General features: G+C 30.5%; 3 protein-coding genes and 1 long non-coding RNA gene across 6 annotated transcripts; 1 reads left to right on the plus strand and 3 right to left on the minus strand.

Moving 5' to 3' along the window:
* Positions 1 to 1,632: 1,632 nt before the first annotated feature.
* On the minus strand, positions 1,633 to 4,235 carry LOC123296323 (zinc finger protein 2-like). The gene has a single exon (XM_044877783.1). It carries the CDS (start codon positions 4,138 to 4,140, stop codon positions 1,633 to 1,635), a length of 2,508 nt encoding a protein of 835 aa, XP_044733718.1. The 5' UTR covers positions 4,141 to 4,235.
* A 2,667-nt stretch (positions 4,236 to 6,902) lies between these two features.
* Positions 6,903 to 9,644, minus strand: LOC123294690 (zinc finger protein 436-like). The gene has a single exon (XM_044875810.1). It carries the CDS (start codon positions 9,547 to 9,549, stop codon positions 7,096 to 7,098), a length of 2,454 nt encoding a protein of 817 aa, XP_044731745.1. The 5' UTR covers positions 9,550 to 9,644; the 3' UTR covers positions 6,903 to 7,095.
* A 2,172-nt stretch (positions 9,645 to 11,816) lies between these two features.
* Positions 11,817 to 14,100, minus strand: LOC123294692 (zinc finger protein 436-like). The gene has a single exon (XM_044875812.1). It carries the CDS (start codon positions 13,870 to 13,872, stop codon positions 12,055 to 12,057), a length of 1,818 nt encoding a protein of 605 aa, XP_044731747.1. The 5' UTR covers positions 13,873 to 14,100; the 3' UTR covers positions 11,817 to 12,054.
* Positions 14,101 to 17,164: 3,064 nt separating this feature from the next.
* LOC123294698 lies at positions 17,165 to 20,399 on the plus strand. Of its 3 annotated transcripts, none has more exons than XR_006535110.1 (4): positions 17,165 to 17,315; positions 17,969 to 18,057; positions 18,233 to 18,302; positions 20,221 to 20,399. It is a non-coding gene; the product is annotated as an uncharacterized LOC123294698 (long non-coding RNA). The 3 variants fall into 3 exon arrangements; XR_006535112.1 differs by lacking the exon at positions 17,165 to 17,315 and adding an exon at positions 17,501 to 17,525; XR_006535111.1 differs by lacking the exon at positions 17,165 to 17,315 and adding an exon at positions 17,757 to 17,797.
* Positions 20,400 to 23,973: the final 3,574 nt, after the last annotated feature.

Genomic DNA, 23,973 nt, shown 5'->3' on the forward strand with positions numbered 1-23,973 from the left:
ATTGTTATCAGAAATTGTTTGCTAATAGTTTTTTTAGTATGTATGTCTGTAGAAGATAGAAATCAAAGGAATTTTTTTGAAAAATTACCAGAGGATTCCTTTGGATATGACTTTTACGAGGGCGTACCAATTAATTCCTACTTAAATAAATTGTTGTACAGTAGAACGCCGATTAACCGAATTAGCCAATTATCCGAATCAGCGCCATATAAAAAATTAAAACCAAGTATGTATGTAATTTTTGTTTTGTTTTGTTGTAACAAGTTGGAGTCCAGATATATTTAAATTGTTATGGTTGAAGGCAAGACACTACATGTTTTGCGACGTTGGAACGTTTGTTATTTTCAACTTAATAAAGTTTATTCTATGTAAGGCAGTTCGTTTTTCTTTATTACCAGTTTATGTCCGATTATCCGAATTTTCGATTATCCGAATCGACCCCGGTATTTATAATTATTGATAATTCATTTTATAATACGATAGTTATCTGATGTCGAATTTGCCATATTACTTACGGATATTTAAAAATGTAAAATTGTACTTGATACCATGAATAAATTTGAAAGTGAAATTAAAATTGATTAAACACGAAGAAGTTAAGCATTCAAAGATTGTTGCCCATCTCCTTTTAGAAAAACAAAGTTTTACATGTATTTTATATGTATTTCTATGGTGATATCGAACAATGACGTCACTATAGTGGATATCTTCCTCTTACTCACTATAGTGACGTCATTGTTTAGAGATATACGGCTGTGGTAAAACCTGCTTGTCAATGACGCTTGGTACATGTGTTGAAAGTAAACTAGTCAAAAAAAAATTCTTCTGAGCAGCCTCGGGGTTTCCTATCTTTGGGAGCTGACTTCCCCTTTCTCTTCAATGCTTAAACAGTCTCCTGATCTTCGAAGCCCTGATGCACTGCACCATAGCAAAAGCCTTATGACAGCCAAGCCACTGGAGCAAAATCATAAATATAAATAGGAGAAATAAATAAAACTAGAAACAACTGATAAGTTTATAAAGTCCTTTATTTCATTAATTTGTAATTAATTTTTTATATAAAAAATATTTGTAATTAATTTGGGAAAAATACTACAAATTTACGGAGTAATCTGATAATTTAATTTGAGTAATGATAATAAAAATAACTCCGAGTAATTTATAATTGGATAATGAAAATATAGTTACTTTTTAATTGATTCATCCAGCAAAAATCATTAATTACTCCATTTATTCGTATCTTGAAGAATACAAATTGCAAATAACTTTATTAATTTATAGTTGGAATAATGAAATTACCAATTAACAAATTGATATTTTTAATTCCTGTATTAATATATTTTTAGTAATTGAGTAATTGTAATTTTTTGGTCGTTGTCTGATTCCAAGGCACTTTTCAAATCGATTTAACACTTTGTATTATTTTTAAATTTGCAACCTAAAGTTAGCCATATTTATTAAATTACGCATGCGTATCAATTATCAATATTGAGTTTTTAAGACACAGCAAGTCTATGTGAGACTATTAACTTTTTGTAAATAATTAATTATATTTTCTTCATTACAAATTAAGAATTAAAATTAATTTTTTAATTTAAGAAATGAAGATGAAAATCAATTTATTAATTGGTTTTATTCATTATGCATGTCTAACAAACGTGCTGTTGAAAAAACGTGTGTTAAAATCGATTGAGCTCGTGTGACCTCAGTTTTAATGTGACCCCGTTTATGTTTACTTAAATTACTTTTATCTGAAAATGATTTACTACAAATGTCACATGAAAATGGTTTTATACCGCTGTGAATCAATTTATGTTTATTTAAATTACTTTTCTTATTAAATGTTCTGCTACAAGTCTCACATGAAAATGGTTTTTCACCAGTATGGAGACGTTTGTGTGAATTTAAACTATTTTGTCTATTGAACGTTTGATTACAGATATCACAAGAAAATGGTTTTTCGCCAGTGTGACTCCGTTTATGTTCAACTAATTGCCTACTAAGACAAAATGTTTTATTACAAGTATCACAGGAAAATGGTTTATTTACACTGTGAATCAGTTTATGTTTAGTTAAAGTGCTCCCGTGGGTAAATGATTTACTACAAACATCACATAAAAATGGTTTTTCTCCGCTATGAGTCCTTTTATGTTCAACTAAATGACTTTGATGGTTAAAAGATTTACAACAAATATCACATAAATACGGTTTTTCTCCAGTATGGATCCGTTTATGTTGAACCAAACTACTTTTACAATTAAATGTTTTATTACACATATCACATAAAAATGGTCTCTCCCCCGTGTGCGATCTTTTATGTTTAACTAAACTACTCCCGTGGGTAAATGATTTGCTACAAATATCACATAAATATGGTTTCTCCCCCGTATGAGTCCTGCTATGTTCATTTAAATGACTTCGGCTCGTAAATGCTTTACTACAAATATCACATAAAAATGATTTTTCTTCCGTACAAGTCCGTTTATGTTTGATTGAACCTTTTCTTTTTAATTTTGGAGATACAAATGGTTTATCGGTAATTTGAATTTGTGGTTCTAAAACACTCGGATCTAATATTTCATCTTTAATTGATAATATTTCTGTATTTAATTTGTTCCCATTTTCATGATTTGGTTCAGGTTCCCAACTAATATCACTTTTGTTATCTGGTATCTCTTCCATGCTATCGCTGTTGCTTTCTTCCAATATTTCATCTTTAATTTGTGCTTCTTGAAGTTTAACACAATCTTCGTCTTTAATGATGACTTCTGGTACACTTTCTTCTATTTTAGCAATCGCTTCTGTATTTAATTGTTTTTCAACTTTAATATTCCCGTAAATAACTGGCAAGGAATCCTCTTTCTCTTGTTCACTTGATTTATTATGTGAAAATGTTTTTCCTCCGGTGTGAAGCGATTTATGTTTAATTAAACTACTTTTTCTATTAAATGTTTTATCACACATATCACATGAAAATGGTTTTTCTCCGGTGTGAGTCCTTTTATGATCCACTAAATGGCCTAATTGATTGAATGTTTTACTACAAACATCACATAAAAACGGCTTTCCTCCACTATGTATCCGTTTATGTTCATCTAAACTACTTTGTCTGGTAAATGATTTGTTACAAATGTCACACGAAAATGGTTTAACTCCAGTATGAACTTCTTCATGTCTAATTAAACTACTATGCCTATTAAATTTTTTCTTACAAATGTCACACGAAAATAATTTTTCTTTAGTATGAGTCTTTTTATGCCCAACTAAATGGCTTTTATTAGTAAAGGATTTACTACAAATATCACATAAATATGGTTTCTCACCAGTATGTATCCGTTTATGTTCAAGTAAACTCCAATGCCTAGTAAATGTTTTTTGACATTCATTACATGAAAATGGTTTTTCACCAGTATGTGACATTTTATGTTTAACTAAAATACTTTTACGATGAAAAGTTGCATTACACAATTCACATAAAAATGGTTTTTCTCCCGTATGAGTCCGTTTATGTTCAATTAAATGAGTACTAGTAACAAATTTTTTATTACATATGTCACAAGAAAATAATTTTTCTCCAGTGTGATTTCGCTTGTGTTGAACTAAACTCCAATGTCTGTTAAATGTTTTATTACAAATGTCACATGAAAATGGTTTACTCCCAGAATGTATCATTTTGTGTTTAATCAAACTGTTTTTTCTGTTGAATGTTTTGTCACACTTATCACATGAAAATGAATTTTCTTCAGTATGTGTACATTTATGTTTCACTAAATTACTTTTCTTATTAAATGTTTTGTTACACACATCACAAAAATATGGCTTTTCTCCAGGGTGAAGTCGTTTATGTTGAATTAAGCCCCAATGCCTGGAAAATGTTTTGTCACAAACATTACATGGGAATGTTTGTTGATCTTCAGTGTCACCACTTAATTCACTTTCAAGTTTAACATTTTCGTTGTTAATTGTATCATTTTCATTATTTTCTTCATCTTTTAAATCGCTGCTGTTTTCTAGTATTTCTTCCATTTTAACACTGCTGCTGTCTTCTTGAATTTCATTTTTAATTCGCTCATTTTGCATTGTATCGGCTTCTACAATTTCATTTTTAATTTCGACTTCATCAATTAAATTATTTGCCATTTTTTTAATATTTGTTATATATTAAAATGCGAAAAACAATTCTGGTTTTACTATTTTTTGACAACATGAATAACCTTTCACAGTTTCACACACGTCTGTATACACATAGTGCTCATGTACCCAAAGAATATAGGATAGAGAAGGGTCGCCCAAAAGAGATAATGTAAAATCGTAGTATAATGGTAGTATACGAGTTTCCCCCAGCGCCTCTATCTAGTAAAGCTTTTTAACTTAATAGTTAATCGACACAGACTTCAGATATGTCACAATTATATTTCTGGCCTCCTCTATCCTATACTCTTTGATAGTATCGAAACGTAAACCTGATTCTTATCCACCAATCACATTATTGTGGATCAAACGCCATTATTTTACTTTCAACCAATTAGCATTTACAGTGTCTAATTCAAATTTCGAAAATTAACTTCTCATATCACTCTTTGGAATTTGGAATATAGGAAATTAAGTTCTCATATCACTTCCAAGGGCCTCCGTTCGCAAAGTTGTTGCGGCTATCACAGGACACTGGCTGGGCGGAAGGCAAGCAAAACGCTTAGGCCTGGCAGTGTATCACGACTACTGCAGGAGCTGTCACAGTGGTGACGAGGAGGAGACAATGTCTCATCTTCTCTGTACTGCCCAGCTCTTGTCATGAGGAGATAGACTTACTTGAGCCAGCCTCTTTTTGACGACCTCTCCGACCTAAAGTCAGTCGACGTCAAAGCCCTCCTGCTGTTCTTGAACACCTCCAAATGGTTCAGGGAGTAGTGGCCGGGGAAGGGCCAACCCATTTACGATATCACAACGGACCCTGTGGTCTAAGTGTGTCCCACCCCAAGACAGCCACTCTAACCTAACCTAACCTACCTCATAGCTTTCGACTGGGTGAACCGATTTTGATGATTCATTATCTATTTGAAAGCTGGTACTTCTCGTGTGGTCCCATTTCATTTTGGTCCAGTTCTGACAACGACATCCATGAGAAAACCATAAGTCTTTTTAAATTTTGCATTAAGTATGCACGACAAGAGAACAAATAACTCAATATCACGCCAATCGATTTCGATGATTCTTTTTTTAGTGACAAATACGTTACTGTACTTCAGATTTACTAAAAACCACAAAATAAAAAACTTTTAAAAACTAAAACAAAAAGAAAAACCGACTTCAAAAGAAAACATTCTAAAAAACAAATTAATATGCACTAAAAAGTAAAAACATAACGATAATATAATGTAGTTAAAATAATTATTGTTATTTTTGGAGTTGGTGTCAGCCAAGCTAATGTAGCAAACTGTTCTGTCAGAGTTGTTTCCTTGGCTGATACCGATTCCAAAAATAACAATAATTTTAACTACATTATATCATCGTCATTTTTTTTCTTTTTAGTGCATATGAATTTGTTTTGGAAAAATTTTTCTTTTGAAGCCGGTTTTCTTTTTGTTAAAAGTTTTTTTTTCTATTCAGTTTATCATTTTTTTTAATTTTTTTGTACTTATTTGTCTTTTAAGAAAAAAAGTGAGGCTTTTAAATAAAATAACAAGTATTAATAAAATAATAATTTATTACAATATTGGAACAAAATAGCATACATTTTATTATTAACATATTTAAAATTATTATTTACTAGTTTGGTGTAAGTTAAAAGCAATGTCTAACCATTTTAGTTCGTTAACAAGTCAATAATAATTACAAATAAACACGATTTAAAATTAATAGAATTATAATAATAGTAGTAAAAATAATAGTTAATAAACACAATAAAAACGGCCTAAACACGGTGCTGGGTCACATTAAGGTAATATATAAAGGGAAGGCATTTTAATAATTCATGCGGTTGCGCCACCACGAGTGTGTCCAGCATACTAACTGACTGTCAACCATAGAATATATATGCTGTCAACTAAAGTACTTCTATACCAACTCCCATAGTAATAAATATATTTTTTAATAATTAATTAGCGACTAAAAAAATTAACATTAGATTGATAAACGTATATTTTCTAGGATATGGCACGTAAAAAAATCCATGAACCCTAACTTTCTGTTGTTTCGCCCTCTGATTGCGAAGTGTGTGAAAGAGCAATTAATTCCACAGTATCTTTATGAAATTCAAGCTGATGCTTGAATTTGTACAGATGCAATAAATCGTGGCGACTTAAGACATCCTAGTGAAGCAGTATACCAACTTCTGAAAAAAGCAGAAGAAGTTCTCAGTAGCTATGGAAAATCATAATTGCATCTGCAGAATGTTCATGAGCTTTTAACAAGAAGTATTCAGGAAACTGTTAAACACTCACTTATCTTTCCTGAATGGCACAAAATACGTGAAAAAGTTTTGGAGAAATTCATTTCCTTACGGCTTCACATTCTTGCTAAAGATATAACCAAGAGGACCAGAATCTTGTTTTTAGTTCTCGAAATTACAACATAACTTTGTATTCTCAAGTTGAACAGAACATTTGATTAATTAATCACAATTGTATAAGAAAATAATATGTCATCTCATGACTAAGATACTAACAACACTATATATGTCCTCCACTTTAGGTTATCGTTCATACCATGGAGGTTATAAAGAAGGAGAACGATCGGTATGTACTAAAGCATTAGCGCACCTGTCCCTGAAAATTTGTAGAATTTATAGTTCATTTTTCAGCCACCAGCCGCGCTGTCATCAAGAAGTAGTATATTAGCGCTCAACAGCCCACATTTAATGAGACAACTTAGCGATCCCAGCGACTCACTTATTTTGTCCATATTTTGGGGACAATATTTTCTATTGCGGTCGTTCTCCTTCTTTATAGCCTCCATGGTTCATACACACTTATTGTATAAGGGTGCTTTCTAAGTTTGCACAACAGTGCACACAAATACACTGAGCACACTGCGCAGAGCGAGCGAGTGAGCGAGTAATGGTTGAGTTTATTATTTCTAACATTATTTAACACTCTGTCATTCTAACAAATGTGCCGTTGAAAAAACGTGTGTTAAAATCGATTGAGCTCGTGAAACCTCAGTCTTAATGTGACCCCGTTTATGTTTAGTTAAATTACTTTTATCGGAAAATGATTTACTACAAATATCACATGAAAATGGTTTTACGCCATTGTGAATCAATTTATGTTTATTTAAATTACTTTTCTTATTAAATGTTCTGCTACAAGTCTCACATGAAAATGGTTTTTCACCAGTATGGAGACGTTTATGTGAATTTAAACTACTTTTTCTATTGAAAGTATGATTACACATATCACACGAAAACGGTTTTTCTCCGGCGTGACTGCGTTTATGTTCAAGTAGTTGCCTACTAATAGAAAATTTTTTATTACATGTATCACATGAAAAAAGTTTTTCTCCAGTATGAGTCCGATTATGTTGAGCTAAATCGTGTTGCCTACTAAATTTTTTATTACAAATATCACATAAAAATGGTTTTTCTCCACTGTGAGTCCGTTTATGTTTTACTAAAGTACTCCTGTGAGTAAATGACTTGCTACAAATATCGCATAAATATGGTTTTTCTCCAGAGTGTATCCGTTTATGTTCATTTAAATGACTTTGACTCGTAAATGTTTTATTACAAATATTACATAAAAATGGTTTTTCTCCCGTGTGTGATCTTTTATGTTTAACTAAACTACTCCCGTGGGTAAATGACTTGCTACAAATATCACATAAATATGGTTTCTCCCCCGTATGAGTCCTACTATGTTCTTTTAAATGACTTCGGCTATCAAATCCTTTGCTACAAATATCACATAAATATGATTTTTCTCCCGTACAAGTCCGTTTATGTTTGATTGAACCTTTTCTTTTTAATTTTGGAGATATAAATGGTTTATCGGTAATTTGAATTTGTGGTTCTAAAACACTCGGATCTAATATTTCATCTTTAATTGATAATATTTCTGCATTTAATCTGCTCCCATTTTCATGATTTGGTTCAGGTTCCCAACTAATATCACTTTTGTTATCTGGTATCTCTTCCATGCTATCGCTGTTGCTTTCTTCCAATATTTCATCTTTAATTTGCAATTCTGGAAGTTTAACGCAATCTTCATCTTTAATAATGACTTCCGAATTTAATTGTTTTTCAAGCTTAATATTTTCGTGAAAAACGGGCAATAAATGTTCCTTTTTCTCGTGTTCATCAGATTTATTTCGTGAAAATGCTTTTTCTTCGGTGTAAAGCGATTTATCGGGATGTAAATGGTCCTCATTTTTAGCAATCGCTTCTGTATTTAATTGTTTTTCAAGTTTAATATTCCCGTAAATAACTGGCAACGAATCCTCTTTCTCTTGTTCACTTGATTTGTTATGAGAAAATGTTTTTTCTCCGGCGTGAGTCCTTTTATGATTAAGTAAATGATGTAATTGATTAAATGATTTACTACAAACATCACATAAAAATGGTTTTTCTCCGCTGTGTAATCGTTTATGTACATCTAAATTATTTTGTCTAGCAAATGATTTATTACAAATGTCACACGAAAATAATTTTTCTTTAGTATGAGTCTTTTTATGCCCAACTAAATGGCTTTTATTAGTAAATGATTTACTACAAATATCACATAAATATGGTTTTTCACCAGTATGAGTCCGTTTATGTTCAAGTAAACTCCAATGTCTATTAAATGTTTTTTCACACACATCGCATGAAAATGGTTTTTCACCAGTATGTGACATTTTATGTTTAACTAAAATACTTTTACGATGAAAAGTTGCATTACACAATTCACATAAAAATGGTTTTTCTCCCGTATGAGTCCGTTTATGTTCAATTAAATGAGTACTAGTAACAAATTTTTTATTACATATGTCACAAGAAAATAATTTTTCTCCAGTGTGATTTCGCTTGTGTTGAACTAAACTCCAATTTCTGTTAAATGTTTTATTACAAATGTCACATGAAAATGGTTTACTCCCAGAATGTATCATTTTGTGTTTAATCAAACTGTTTTTTCTGTTGAATGTTTTGTCACACTTATCACATGAAAATGAATTTTCTTCAGTATGTGTACATTTATGTTTCACTAAATTACTTTTCTTATTAAATGTTTTGTTACACACATCACAAAAATATGGCTTTTCTCCAGGGTGAAGTCGTTTATGTTGAATTAAGCCCCAATGCCTGGAAAATGTTTTGTCACAAACATTACATGGGAATGTTTGTTGATCTTCAGTGTCACCACTTAATTCACTTTCAAGTTTAACATTTTCGTTGTTAATTGTATCATTTTCATTATTTTCTTCATCTTTTAAATCGCTGCTGTTTTCTAGTATTTCTTCCATTTTAACACTGCTGCTGTCTTCTTGAATTTCATTTTTAATTCGCTCATTTTGCATTGTATCGGCTTCTACAATTTCATTTTTAATTTCGACTTCATCAATTAAATTATTTGCCATTTTTTTAATATTTGTTATATATTAAAATGCGAAAAACAATTCTGGTTTTACTATTTTTTGACAACATGAATAACCTTTCACAGTTTCACACACGTCTGTATACACATAGTGCTCATGTACCCAAAGAATATAGGATAGAGAAGGGTCGCCCAAAAGAGATAATGTAAAATCGTAGTATAATGGTAGTATACGAGTTTCCCCCAGCGCCTCTATCTAGTAAAGCTTTTTAACTTAATAGTTAATAGTCGCCCCCGCAAAGGCGCAAACTAGTGAAACTTAATAGTTAATCGACACAGACAGATATGTCACAATTATATTTCTGGCCTCCTCTATCCTATACTCTTTGATAGTATCGAAACGTAAACCTGATTCGTATCCACCAATCACATTATTGTGGATCAAACGCCATTATTTTACTTTCAACCAATTAGCATTTACATTGTCTAATTCAAATTTCGAAAATTAACTTTTCAACTACACCTAGGTCGAAAAGTACACAATTCTTAAAAAAAAAATCAAATCGATCTTCATAAAAATTCATCATTTTGGTCAATAATAGCTTCTTATGTCGAAAACAACACATGTTCAAATCGCAGGAAATGGGAACAAATTAAAATAAAAAGAGTGTGGTCGTGGGTTAGGAACGAAGTTCCTTACGAAACCTAGTAAAAATAGTGAAATAATAGTGGGCGCTAAGGCAGGTCCATGGTTAGAATTCTTACCATATCCTAGAAAAATTTTCGGCTAGTAACTCGAAATTTTGGCTACACTCTTAACAGACTTAATTCTTTGTTGAAAATTTCGAAAAACTCTTTTGTTGAATGTTCGGGAAAACGATTGATTTTTGGAAAATGTAAAATATAGCAAAAGACAATTCAAGTAGAATGAATAAGGCTAACAAATTTTTAAACATTCTGAAAAAGTATGAAAAGATCTATGATCTATGAATTATTAACCGATTTCAAACAAAAAAGGTGGAGGTTAACAATTCGATTGTATTTTTTTTTAAACGTGTTTTACCTCATAGACGTACCATCTCTCCGGCCAATTGGAAGAAGGTTGAAATCGCTCTTTAAAGAGTATACAAGGAGGTCCTAACGGATCCCGGGGGGCTCCTCCACGTTGTAAAGATGCTGGCTGGTACCAGGGTCACATAAAACTTGTGGCCTGTGAAGACCAAAGATCAGTACATCTTGACAAGACGGCTATAGGGAAGGTGGGGGAAGTTTGGGAAGGTAGTAGACTGAACGCTGTTTCAAGGGATTTGATTCCGAACAGACCAAGGTCGAGAGCCTGGATCCCAGCCGAGCCTGCCGACCCGTCTATAATTTTAGAGCTCATCCAAGTGAGCAACCCAACTTTACCCACGGAAGACTGGAGGGTGGCTAAGGTTGGGGAATCTGTTGGAGGCTCAAGACAGGTACTGATTATCCTTAATCAGAACTCTGTGGCTCCCCTTAAGAAAAACCGAGAGGAGATCTATTATGGCTTCGGCCAAACTATCCTTAGCATCTACGACAAGGATGCTAAGGAAACTGAAAAGAAAGCCGCCGAAGAAAAATCTCAAGACGCGAGTGGCCTCTCGTCCCCTAAAAGAGAGAGTTCCACTCAAAAGACGTTGGAGATTGTCTCAAATATAAGAGTGGAAAGTGAAGATGAATCGCTCTCATCTGAAGACGAAAACCTCGATTCAACAGTAATCGAAGTACTCGAGCAAAAAACGGATGAGAGTGGTTCAAATTAATCTCCACCACTCGAAAGCACTCCTCCTTCGACTCCATCAAATTTCCCATCATGCATTGCAGGATTAGAATATCTCCTTTTTAAGATACTTACTACCTAGCGTCAGAGATGGTAAGAGATATCGAAAAAAATAAGAAAAAGTTGCTTAGAATATTTTTCTATACTCATTATTTCTATACTATTTAATATGGTAATTTGAATTTTAATGAAATAAAGAAGTTCTTTATTTAATATTGTATTTAATGAGCACATGTAATTACATAAATTACAACATAACTTTGTATTCTCAAGTTGAACAGAACATTTGATTAATTAATTACAATTGTATAAGAAAATAATGTCATCTCATGACTAAGAAACTAACAACACTATATATGTCCTCCACTTTAGGTTATCGTTCATACCATGGAGGTTATAAAGAAGGGGAACGATCGCAATAGAAAATATTGTCCCCAATCTTTTGAAAAAATAAGTGAGGCACTGGGATCGCTAAGTTGTATCATTAAATGCGGCCTGTTGTGCGCTAATATACTACTATACTACAAATTCTACAAATTTTCAGGGACAGGTGCGCTAATGGTTTAGTACATAGCCATCGTTCTCCTTCTTTATAACCTTCATGGTTCATACACACTTATTGTATAAGGGTGCTTTCTAAGTTTGCACAACAGTGCACACAAATACACTGAGCACACTGCGCAGAGCGAGCGAGTGAGCGAGTAATGGTTGAGTTTATTATTTCTAACATTATTTAACACTCTGTCATTCTAACAAATGTGCCGTTGAAAAAACGTGTGTTAAAATCGATTGAGCTCGTGAAACCTCAGTCTTAATGTGACCCCGTTTATGTTTAGTTAAATTACTTTTATCGGAAAATGATTTACTACAAATATCACATGAAAATGGTTTTACGCCATTGTGAATCAATTTATGTTTATTTAAATTACTTTTCTTATTAAATGTTCTGCTACAAGTCTCACATGAAAATGGTTTTTCACCAGTATGGAGACGTTTATGTGAATTTAAACTACTTTTTCTATTGAAAGTATGATTACACATATCACACGAAAACGGTTTTTCTCCGGTGTGACTGCGTTTATGTTCAAGTAGTTGCCTACTAATAGAAAATTTTTTATTACATGTATCACATGAAAAAGGTTTTTCTCCAGTATGAGTCCGATTATGTTGAGCTAAATCGTGTTGCCTACTAAATTTTTTATTACAAATATCACATAAAAATGGTTTTTCTCCACTGTGAGTCCGTTTATGTTTTACTAAAGTACTCTTGTGAGTAAATGACTTGCTACAAATATCGCATAAATATGGTTTTTCTCCAGAGTGTATCCGTTTATGTTCATTTAAATGACTTTGACTCGTAAATGTTTTATTACAAATATTACATAAAAATGGTTTTTCTCCCGTGTGTGATCGTTTATGTTTAACTAAACTACTCCCGTGGGTAAATGACTTGCTACAAATATCACATAAATATGGTTTCTCCCCCGTATGAGTCCTACTATGTTCATTAAAATGACTTTGGCTTGTAAATGCTTTACTACAAATATCACATAAATATGATTTTTCTTCCGTACAAGTCCGTTTATGTTTGATTGAACCTTTTCTTTTTATTTTTGGAGATACAAATGGTTTATCGGTAATTTGAATTTGTGGTTCTAAAACACTCGGGTCTAATATTTCATCTTTAATTGATAATATTTCTGTATTTAATCTGTTCCCATTTTCATGATTTGGTTCAGGTTCCCAACTAATATCACTTTTGTTATCTGGCATCTCTTCCATGCTATCGCTGTTGCTTTCTTCCAATATTTCATTTTTAATTTGTACTTCTTGTATTTTAACGCAATCTTCATCTTTAATAATGACTTCCGAATTTAATTGTTTTTCAAGCTTAATATTTTCGTGAAAAACGGGCAATAAATGTTCCTTTTTCTCGTGTTCATCAGATTTATTTCGTGAAAATGCTTTTTCTTCGGTGTAAAGCGATTTATCGGAATGTAAATAGTCCTCATTTTTAGCAATCGCTTCTGTATTTAATTGTTTTCCAAGTTTAATATTCCCGTAAATAACTGGCATCGAATCCTCTTTCTCTTGTTCACTTGATTTTTTATGTGAAAATGTTTTTTCTCCGGCGTGAGTCCTTTTATGATTAAGTAAATGACGTAATTGATTAAATGATTTACTACAAACATCACATAAAAATGGTTTTTCTCCGCTGTGTAATCGTTTATGTACATCTAAATTATTTTGTCTGGCAAATGATTTATTACAAATATCACACGAAAATACTTTAACTTCGGAGTGTATTCGTTTATGTTCAAGTAACTGCTGACTAAGAGGAAATGATTTATTACAAATGTCACATGAAAATTTTTCTTTATCATGTTGAGTCTTTTTATGCCCAATCAAGCGGCTCTTATAGGTAAATGATTTACTACAAATATCACATAGATATGGTTTTTCACCAGTATGAGTCCGTTTATGTTCAAGTAAACTCCAATGTCTATTAAATGTTTTTTCACAAACATCGCATGAAAATGGTTTTTCACCAGTATGTGACATTTTATGTTTAACTAAAATACTTTTACGATGAAAAGTAGCGTTACACAATTCACATAAAAATGGCTTTTCTCCCGTATGAGTTCGTTTATGTTCGATTAAATGAGTTCGATTCACATATTTTTTATTACATATGTCACATGAAAATGGTTTTTCTCCGGTATGAATTCGCTTGTGTTGATCTAAACACCAATTTCTGTTAAATGTTTTATCACAAATGTCACATGAAAATGGTTTTTCTCCTGTATGAGTTCGTTTATGTTCAATTAAATGAGTTTTATTAACAAATTTTCTATTACATATATCACATAAAAACGGTTTTTCTCCGGTGTGAATTCGCATATGTTGAACTAAACTACAATTTGTGTTAAATTGTTTATCACATATATCACATAAAAATGGTTTTTCTCCCGTGTGAATTTGCATGTGTCGAACTAAAATGCTATTTCTGTTAAATGTTTTATTACAAATGTCACATGAAAATGGTTTATTCCCAGAATGTATCATTTTGTGTATAACCAAACTGTTTTGTTTGTTAAATGTTTTATCACACTTATCACAAGGAAATGCTTTTTCTTTAGTATGAGTTCGGTTATGTTCCATTAAATTACTTTTATTATTAAATGTTTTATTACAAATATCACAAAAATATTGGTTTTCTTCAGAATGAAGTCGTTTATGTTGAACTAATCCCCAACGCCTGGAAAAAGTTTTGTCACAAGCATTACATGAAAATGATTGTTGATCTTCATTGTCATCACTAAATAATTCTGTGTTGAATTCACTTTCACTTTCAAGTTTAACATTTTTGTTGTTAATTGTATCATTTTCATTATTTTGTTCATATTTTAAATCACTGTCATTTTCTAGTATTTCTTCCATTTTAACACTGTTGCTGTCTTCTTGAATTTCATTTTTAATTTCGACTTCTTCAAATGAATTATATGCCATTTTTTAATACTTATTAAAACGCGGAAAAAATTTTAGTTTTACTTTTTTTCTGATACACATCACGAAGAATCTGAATTATACGTATAGAGGGTAGAGGTAAGGAGGGCCATCTATTAAATAGGGGTCAAACGTCAAAGTATGAAAGTATCCAGCTGAAAACATCAAATAAAGTTTAGAAATGATCGGAATAGCGTTCTTGTAAAATAAGGGTTTTTAATATGAAATTTCTACCCTTCTGTAATAACTTCAAAAGTTCTCGATTTTACTCTTATTACTGGGAGCACTTCTTTTAAAATGTACAATTTTGCCTACAGCAGTGTCATCCTTATTAATGTTTTTCGACGACACTTTTTGATACGCTAAAATGATTCTCCTTACCTCTACCCTCCATACATTAGCTGCATAGATAAAATCAGAGACTTAGCTTTGAAAAAGTAACATGTGAAAATGGAAAATTGGCTATATCTCGAAAACGGTTGGTCCTAGAGCAAAAAGGACGAAAATTTTGAGCCACTCCTGAACCTCATGCTTAGAATGTTTTTCCAAATAACATCGATGAAAAATTTCCGGGAAATTCGTGAAAATGGAAAATTTTGTTTAAAAATTGATGGATTTTTTCTCATTTTTTTGTGTTTTTTAGCCAAAATTACTTCAATTTTCTTCAATTTGTATTAGGAGAATATAATGGGAGGTTAGTACACTAAGATTTTCAGCAAAAAGATTTTCATTTTTATTTGCACATAAGGTGCAAATAATTCGCTGTGTAAATGGAACGAAACGAAACGAAACGAACAAAATAAATAGTTAAAAGTTTTATTTATACTAATTAATTAATACCAGAAAAAAGAAAAAAGAAAAAGGTTTTCAGGGTGAAAACACTTACTTACCATTTCCCTATCAGGTACTACTATTTCCCTTTTCAACTTATATTCTCCTAATACAAATGTTGAAAATTTTCATAATTTTTGGTGAAATTAGTTTTGAAAAAGTTACATGTGAAAATCGCTATATCTCGAGAACGGTTGGTCCTAGGGCAAAAAGGACGAAAATTTTGAGCATCTCCTGAAAACCTGTTGAACTAACATTTATGTCGTCGGTGATGCCATCTATGGTAAACTTCCAGAACAAACATTTATTTCGATGGTAAAAATAATCGTTTATGATCGTACATCTCCGTGATAGTTCTTACAAATAGAAATATAAAATTTTGAAATATAAAATATTTTGATAATAATCATTTATGATCGTACATCTCCGTGATAGTTCGTATAAATAGAAATACATACAGCGCCATAAAGTATAAACAACATCCCGTGATAGTTCGTAAAAATAGAAATACATACAACGCCACAAAAGTGTAAACAACATTGACCAATATGGCTGCCTTTTATTTAGTTAATTTATTTATTGTGCATTTGTTGTGTTATTACGATAATAATTAGTAGTTACTAGTTAAAAATTTAAGAAATTGAATATGTAAGTTATTTTTATAATCATATTTATTAAATTTAAACATAATTCCCTAATTTTGATAATATAAAATATAAGTATAAACAACATCCAATATGGCTGCCTTTTATTTAGTTAATTTATTTATTGTGCATTTGTTTTGTTATTAAGATAATAATTAGTTGTTATTAGTTAAAAATTTAAGAAATTGAATATGTAAGTTATTTTTATAATCATATTTATTAAATTTAAACATAATTTCTAAATTTTGAAATATAAAATATTTTGATAATAATCATTTATGATCGTACATCTCCGTGATAGTTCGTATAAATAGAAATACATACAGCGCCATAAAGTATAAACAACATTCCGTGATAGTTCGTAAAAATAGAAATACATACAGCGCCACAAAAGTGTAAACAACATGGACCAAAATGGCTGTCTTTTATTTAGTTAATTTATTTATTGTGCATTTGTTGTGTTATTACGATAATAATTAGTAGTTATTAGTTAAAAATTTAAGAAATTGAATATGTAAGTTATTTTTATAATCATATTTATTAAATTTAAACATAATTCCCTAATTTTGATAATATAAAATATAAGTATAAACAACATCCAATATGGCTGCCTTTTATTTAGTTAATTTATTTATTGTGCATTTATTTTGTTATTAAGATAATAATTAGTTGTTATTAGTTAAAAATTTAAGAAATTGAATATGTAAGTTATTTTTATAATCATATTTATTAAATTTAAACATAATTTCTAAATTTTGAAATATAAAATATTTTGATAATAATCATTTATGATCGTACATCTCCGTGATAGTTCGTATAAATAGAAATACATACAGCGCCATAAAGTATAAACAACATTCCGTGATAGTTCGTAAAAATAGAAATACATACAGCGCCACAAAAGTGTAAACGACATCGACCATAATGGCTGCCTTTTATTTAGTTTATTTATTTATTGTGCATTTGTTGTGTTATTACGATAATAATTAGTTGTTATTAGTTAAAAATTTGTGAATATAACTCGTAAGTAATTTTTATAATCATATTTATTAAATTTAAACATAATTCCTAAATTTTGAGAATATAAAATAATTTACAAACAACGCCATTAAAGTGTAAATAACATCGACCAAAATGGCTGACTTGTTTTTAGTTTATTTATATTTTGTGCATTTGTTTTGTAATTAAAATATATTTAGTTGTTATTAATTAATAATTGCAAAAATAAAATTTGTAAGTTATTTTTATTATCATTTTAATTTAATTTAATCATAATTACTAAAATTTTGAAGATATAAAATAATTTAAATATAATTGTTGATCGTGTATGTACGTACATCACCGTGATACTTCATAGATGGCCTCAAACCCTCTACCAAGCTATGCACAAACAAACTGATATGAACACATAAACAAAATCAAACAAAATGGCTGCCTTTTATTTATTTTATTTATTTATAATTAGTTTATTTTATTATTAATTAATAATTACATAAATAATAATTGTAAGTTATTTTTATTAGTCTTTTTTTAAAATTATTTGCATATTAATTAAATACAAACAGAACACTTAACATAAAATTTGATCCCTTAAATGAAATTAATTAATCCATTTTATTAGTTTTAACTTGAACTAATTGAATTTTATTTAAATTATAAATTTTTCGTATTTACAGAAACATGGTCCAGATGAACTTGTAAAATGGAAATTGGTGCGTGTCGGTGAAGATTTTCGTGTTATAGCACTTGGATTGCCTGTTTCAAGGTGTGTAAATATAATTTTATAAAACTAATAAGATTTTAATGGCTAATATTTCTTCCTTTTTATAATAATAATGATAATTTTTAATAAAAAGACTATAAATAAAATCTATAATTATGTTCATTTGATTGGTTATTTCAGAGAAGGTTATTTAGTTTTTGATTTTGATTGATTTCAGATAGACTGGTAATTTATTGGATCCATCGTTAAGATCAAGATTTCAAGCACGAGATCATCTTAGTTACCAGGTAGGTGTCTCTTTCTGTTTTTTTACTTTTTTATCTTTTAAAATAATGATCACAATTATTGTCCTATTTATTACACTAAACTTATCCGTTGTCATATCTTATATTTATTATTACTCTAGCAAGTTTTTTTCTGCCCTGCCCTTATTTTCCTTATCCCTTTATTAAATTCCATAATTCACCCTTCATTTCCAAGCTAATTATGTCTAGAAATGATGAAAGTTATATTCATGATCTAAAAAATGTACCGCTTAAGAAGAAACACGTTAGACAAGTAATTTGAACGAATTAAAATATCTTAAATTTGAACAAATTTAAATAATAAGTGTATTAGGTATTTATTGCTATTTTTAGTAACGGGTTCCGATAACTACGGGAGTAGGATTCCGCACGGGTCAAGTTAGTTTGTTTTAATGAGTGCTAATTTCTAATCCTACAGGATAAGTACATTGTACATTGTACATTCAACAAGTATCCTGTTTTGTTGTTTACTATTTATTAACCCCCGAAATTAAAAAATAGGTGATATAAGTTTGATAGCTAGGTGTGTGTCTGTCTGTCTGTCGGTCTCATCGTTTTGTTTGAAAGGTCATTCAACAGAAAGTATTCTTAGCCATGTTTTTTTTTTTTGTGTGAATTTAGGATTCCGTACCTGGAACAACTAAAAAATAGGCCATAATTCTTAATATAGGTTTAGTTAGTAGAAGGCTTTTAGGAAATAGGTAATTTGATAGAGAGTGTTATTAGATATGTTTCAAGTGTAAGTTTACGATTCTGTACCTAAAAATTTCTGGAGGGTTTTTATTCCTTTTATGTATTATGTTGTGCATTGTATCGTACATCGTACATCGATCAACTGCGTCAACTAAATAATTTCCTTTACAAATGTTGTAACCCCCCACCACTCAAAAAATAAAAACACGAATTACTAAAATGAAATTGAGTTTATAAATAAAAATTTAGTAAAAAAATAAGACGAAAATTACATTTAATGCACGCAACCATTCAAGCTTGGCTGGTGCTTTCTCTCTCTCTGTTTATGCGAATATTATAATGGTTGTTACTAAAAACAGTAACAATAGCACGGCTTTAATAACAATATATAGGGTGTCCTTTTTGTACCATGTGTGTGTTATAAAAAAGACACTATAAGTTTAGTCCCAAGTTTGTAACGCTTAAAAATATTGATGCTATGAAAAAAAATTTGGTACAGATGTTCATACAATCACCTAATTAGTCTATTTCCGCCTGTCGCCTGTCATCACGATTACTCAAAAACGAAAACATAGGTCAATTATGTCTTGGATCCTTGTGACCCATCTTGTAAACCGTTAGAGATAGAACAAAAGTTTAAATGTAAAATGTTTATTTTTTTATAAAGAACATTTTTTATATTAAACTTTTGTTCCATCTCTAATGGTTTACAAGATGAGTTCTTCGGATCCAAGACTTTAACCTTTGTTGCCCTTTTTCGAACTCGATCTTTCTCTTTACGTCATGAGCAAGCTGTAAAAACTTTTGCTTGATATCTTTTTTCGTTTTTGAGTTATTATGTTTACAGACAGACGGAAAACCGTAAATAGATTTATTAAGTGATTTTATGAATACCTATACCAAAATTTTGGTGGTATCATCAATATTTGTAATGTAACATTTTTTACTCGATCTTGAACGGTTTGTCTGTTCGATATCTAGTCGTACGTGGATGAGTACACCACGTACAGCACGTACGAGGGATTCAAAATGCATAAAAGTGTATTTTATTTTACAATGAATTTGAAAACAAGCTTTCGAGTATTTTTAATGATTTTGTAAAATAATTTGTTGATTCCGTTCCGTTCCAACACGTTTTAAAAGTTCTTAAATAATTATTAAGTGGATTATAAAATAATTTTCAAATGAATGTTTTAATTTGTTTCAGCTTGGTACGAACTTAGGGTGCAGGACGTGGTTTTGTTTGTACAGATTGCAGTGAATTGCCACAGATTTTAAAACAAATTTTTACAGCATCTGTTCTACGATAACGATAGATTTATTATTAAATTCTAGTTCAATTTAAAAATATTTGTTAGAATATTAATTGAATGGTTCCGTACCTAATTATGTAAATTGTTATTTTTATTCAAATAAAATAAAATCTATTTTTTTTTTACAGATAAATAAACTATTTATTGTAATTATGTATAGTATTTATGTATAGTATTTATGTATAGTATTTATTTATGTATAGTATTTATGTATTTTAGCTTAATAATTTACTTGCTGTAAGTTGAAAGCTTAATAAAAAAAATAAATAAACTATTTAATAACTTTGGACCACAAAACCTATAATTTATCCTAAATTTGTGAAAATATTAATAAAAGTGATCTTTATTTGGTGTTACCTTTATTCAATTAAATTGATTTATAATCAATCAATCAATCAATCCTGTTGATCAGCAGATCAAATAGATATATGGTCCAAAGCTATATTGATTTACATTAACTAGAGCTAGCTAACATTAGATCGACGCGACGTGAGTGTGACGTTTAAACTTATTATTTTTACCCGACTGAGAAACGCAAAGAAGTAATAATGTGTTGTGTTTATCAGTCTATATAAGCGTGTTCCTGTATGGCACACTAAAAGCCAAACACGTTCCTTAATTTTAAGGATTCTTAAGTCAATCGAATGCTACTGAAAATATGACAAGAATGAAAATTCAAAAAATTATGACTTTAACGGTCGAGACCCATTATTGCGAAAATTAAAGCTATTGTAAATTTGAATGAGTGGCGACTGTTAAAGTCGCTATGTAAACTGGTGTATTTGTTTTTTTTCTTTTCAGTTTATATTTAACTCAGTCGGGTTTTTTGATTTTTTTAAATAATTTTATTTATTTTAGTAAGGGCCTTCTAGAGTTCAACTTATATTAATTGCATTGTTTGTTTTATTAAATTAAATGGGTATGGGTGTGGGTGTAGATGTGAAATCTAATGTTAGATTAGCTTAAAATGTTTTTGATATTATATTTAAATGATATGATGGATGAGTTGAAGATAAATTTGAATGATTCAATAATTATTGTTAATTAAAGGTGGTGAACCTGCAATTAAAATTAATTAAATCATTCAAGTTTATATTTTAAACTTAAAAATAAAAATATATTTATGGATGGAGGTGGAGGTGGAGGTTCTGCATAAAACACAAAATATTATTAATTAAAAATAGTATTTTGTAAGGCAGGGCAGGTAAGAATCAACAGATTTTAATACTTGTTTTTTTTTTTTTTTTTATTAATAGATGTTGATGTTGTGATGAACAAACAACTGGCTCATCTAATTTGACTAAATAAAGTTGTTAATGATTTGGTTGATCAATCATTAATAATTATAAAAAGAATACAGGATGTTCAAGTGTTGAACTCATTCTTTTAAAATGTTTATACAAAGCTATAGCTATCTATAGTTCTAGAGTTTTATTTAACGCTTTAGAAGAGATCAGTATAAATAAATATATTTAATTCAAGAAAATGCTTCAAATAAGGTCAATTAATCATTTCAGGTCCAATTAAAAGCTCATTATGATTTATAACTCTCACAGAATACTTTAAATTAGAGACTTCTTGTTGTTCTTTATAAATCCGAAAAAAGACAGAAATTTATAGACAAAATTTAATTTTTTGTGATTTATTTCCCCTTAGATATATTCCAAAAGAATCAAAATAATGGATTGAGAGATAAGTAAATTGTATGAGTGGCACACCGACCCACATTGAATACCTAGTACCTAGTTTTATTGGTGGACTGGACTGAGTTGTAACTTGGAGGATTAGATTGGTACTTGAAGACAACTAACAAGTTTTCGATATGACGTAAGTAATGGCTTGTTTTATAACCCATTATTATTTATTTAACTCTCTTGTAAATAAAAGCTATTACGGGAATAGAAGGACCATATCAACGTGTCGAGAAGGATCCAGTCCAAAAAAGGTAAAAGAGGTGATCAAACAATGTCAGGTGTTAATTGCCGAAAATTTACAAGGAAGGAGATGGTATGCGAAATTAACTCACCAACATACAAGATCGCAAAATTGCTTGTGTCAGAATTTAATAAATTTAACAAGCCAACAGGTAATAGTGTCACGAATTTTATGGAACTCATAGAAAAACTTAAGGGTGTCAATTTAATAGATGGGGATAAGTTTGTATCTTTTGACGTAACTGCCCTTTTTCCTAGTGTGCCAATTAATAGAGCGTTGGACCACTTGGAGGAATGGCTGATGGAGAACAATGTGCCTGAAGTGGAAAGAGTAGAATATCTCCGGTTAACGAGATTATGCATGGAACAAATTTATTTTCAATTTAATATAAAATTTTATTTACAGGTACATGGAATCAGTATGGGCAACTCATTGAGACCTTTTTTAGCAAATATCTTCATGTCAAGATTGGAAAGGAATTAAAAACAAGCAGCGGAGTATTTCCCACAACATTGGTATCGTTACGTAGATGACATATTTACAATTATAAATACTAAGAAAACGAGCGGACAAGATTTTTTGCAATTTCTGAACAAACTTGGATGGAAAATTACCATTTTTGGATTTAGAATATTCAAAGATAGAGACAAGCTGACGTTCATAAACATTTACCGGAAGCTGACGAATGTGGATGGGTTCATTCCAAAGAACTCTTTTTATTATTAGAGCCACAAAATGACTGTTTTTAATTTTTCTGTTCACAGATTAACAACATACCCATTATCCACAAAAAACTACAAGAAGGAATTCGTCGAAGGGAAGCTGGATGGAAAATTACCATTTTTCGATTAAGAAATATCCAAAGATGGAGACAAGCTGACGTTCATAAACATTTACCGGAAGCTGACGAATGTGGATGGGTTCATTCCGGAGGACTCTTTTTATTATTAGAGCCACAAAATGACTGTTTTTAATTTTTCTGTTCACAGATTAACAACATACCCATTATCCACAAAAAACTACAAGAAGGAATTCGTCGAAGGGAAGCTGGATGGAAAATTACCATTTTTCGATTAAGAAATATCCAAAGATGGAGACAAGCTGACGTTCATAAACATTTACCGGAAGCTGACGAATGTGAATGGGTTCATTCCGGAGGACTCTTTTTATTATTAGAGCCACAAAATGACTGTTTTTAATTTTTCTGTTCACAGATTAACAACATACCCATTATCCACAAAAAACTACAAGAAGGAATTCGTCGAAGAGAAGCTGGATGGAAAATTACCATTTTTCGATTAAGAAATATCCAAAGATGGAGACAAGCTGACGTTCATAAACATTTACCGGAAGCTGACGAATGTGGATGGGTTCATTCCGGAGGACTCTTTTTATTATTAGAGCCACAAAATGACTGTTTTTAATTTTTCTGTTCACAGATTAACAACATACCCATTATCCACAAAAAACTACAAGAAGGAATTCGTCGAAGGGAAGCTGGATGGAAAATTACCATTTTTCGATTAAGAAATATCCAAAGATGGAGACAAGCTGACGTTCATAAACATTTACCGGAAGCTGACGAATGTGGATGGGTTCATTCCGGAGGACTCTTTTTATTATTAGAGCCACAAAATGACTGTTTTTAATTTTTCTGTTCACAGATTAACAACATACCCATTATCCACAAAAAACTACAAGAAGGAATTCGT

The sequence above is a fragment of the Chrysoperla carnea genome, chromosome 3, assembly GCF_905475395.1.
Source record: "Chrysoperla carnea chromosome 3, inChrCarn1.1, whole genome shotgun sequence".
Taxonomy (NCBI): Eukaryota; Metazoa; Arthropoda; class Insecta; order Neuroptera; family Chrysopidae; genus Chrysoperla; species Chrysoperla carnea.

Coding starts and splice junctions, on each gene's coding strand:
- LOC123296323 (XM_044877783.1), bottom strand. CDS start 4,140: ATGGCAAATAATTTAATTGATGAAGTCGAAATTAAAAATGAAATTGTA.
- LOC123294692 (XM_044875812.1), bottom strand. CDS start 13,872: ATGTCACATACTGGTGAAAAACCATTTTCATGCGATGTTTGTGAAAAA.
- LOC123294690 (XM_044875810.1), bottom strand. CDS start 9,549: ATGGCAAATAATTTAATTGATGAAGTCGAAATTAAAAATGAAATTGTA.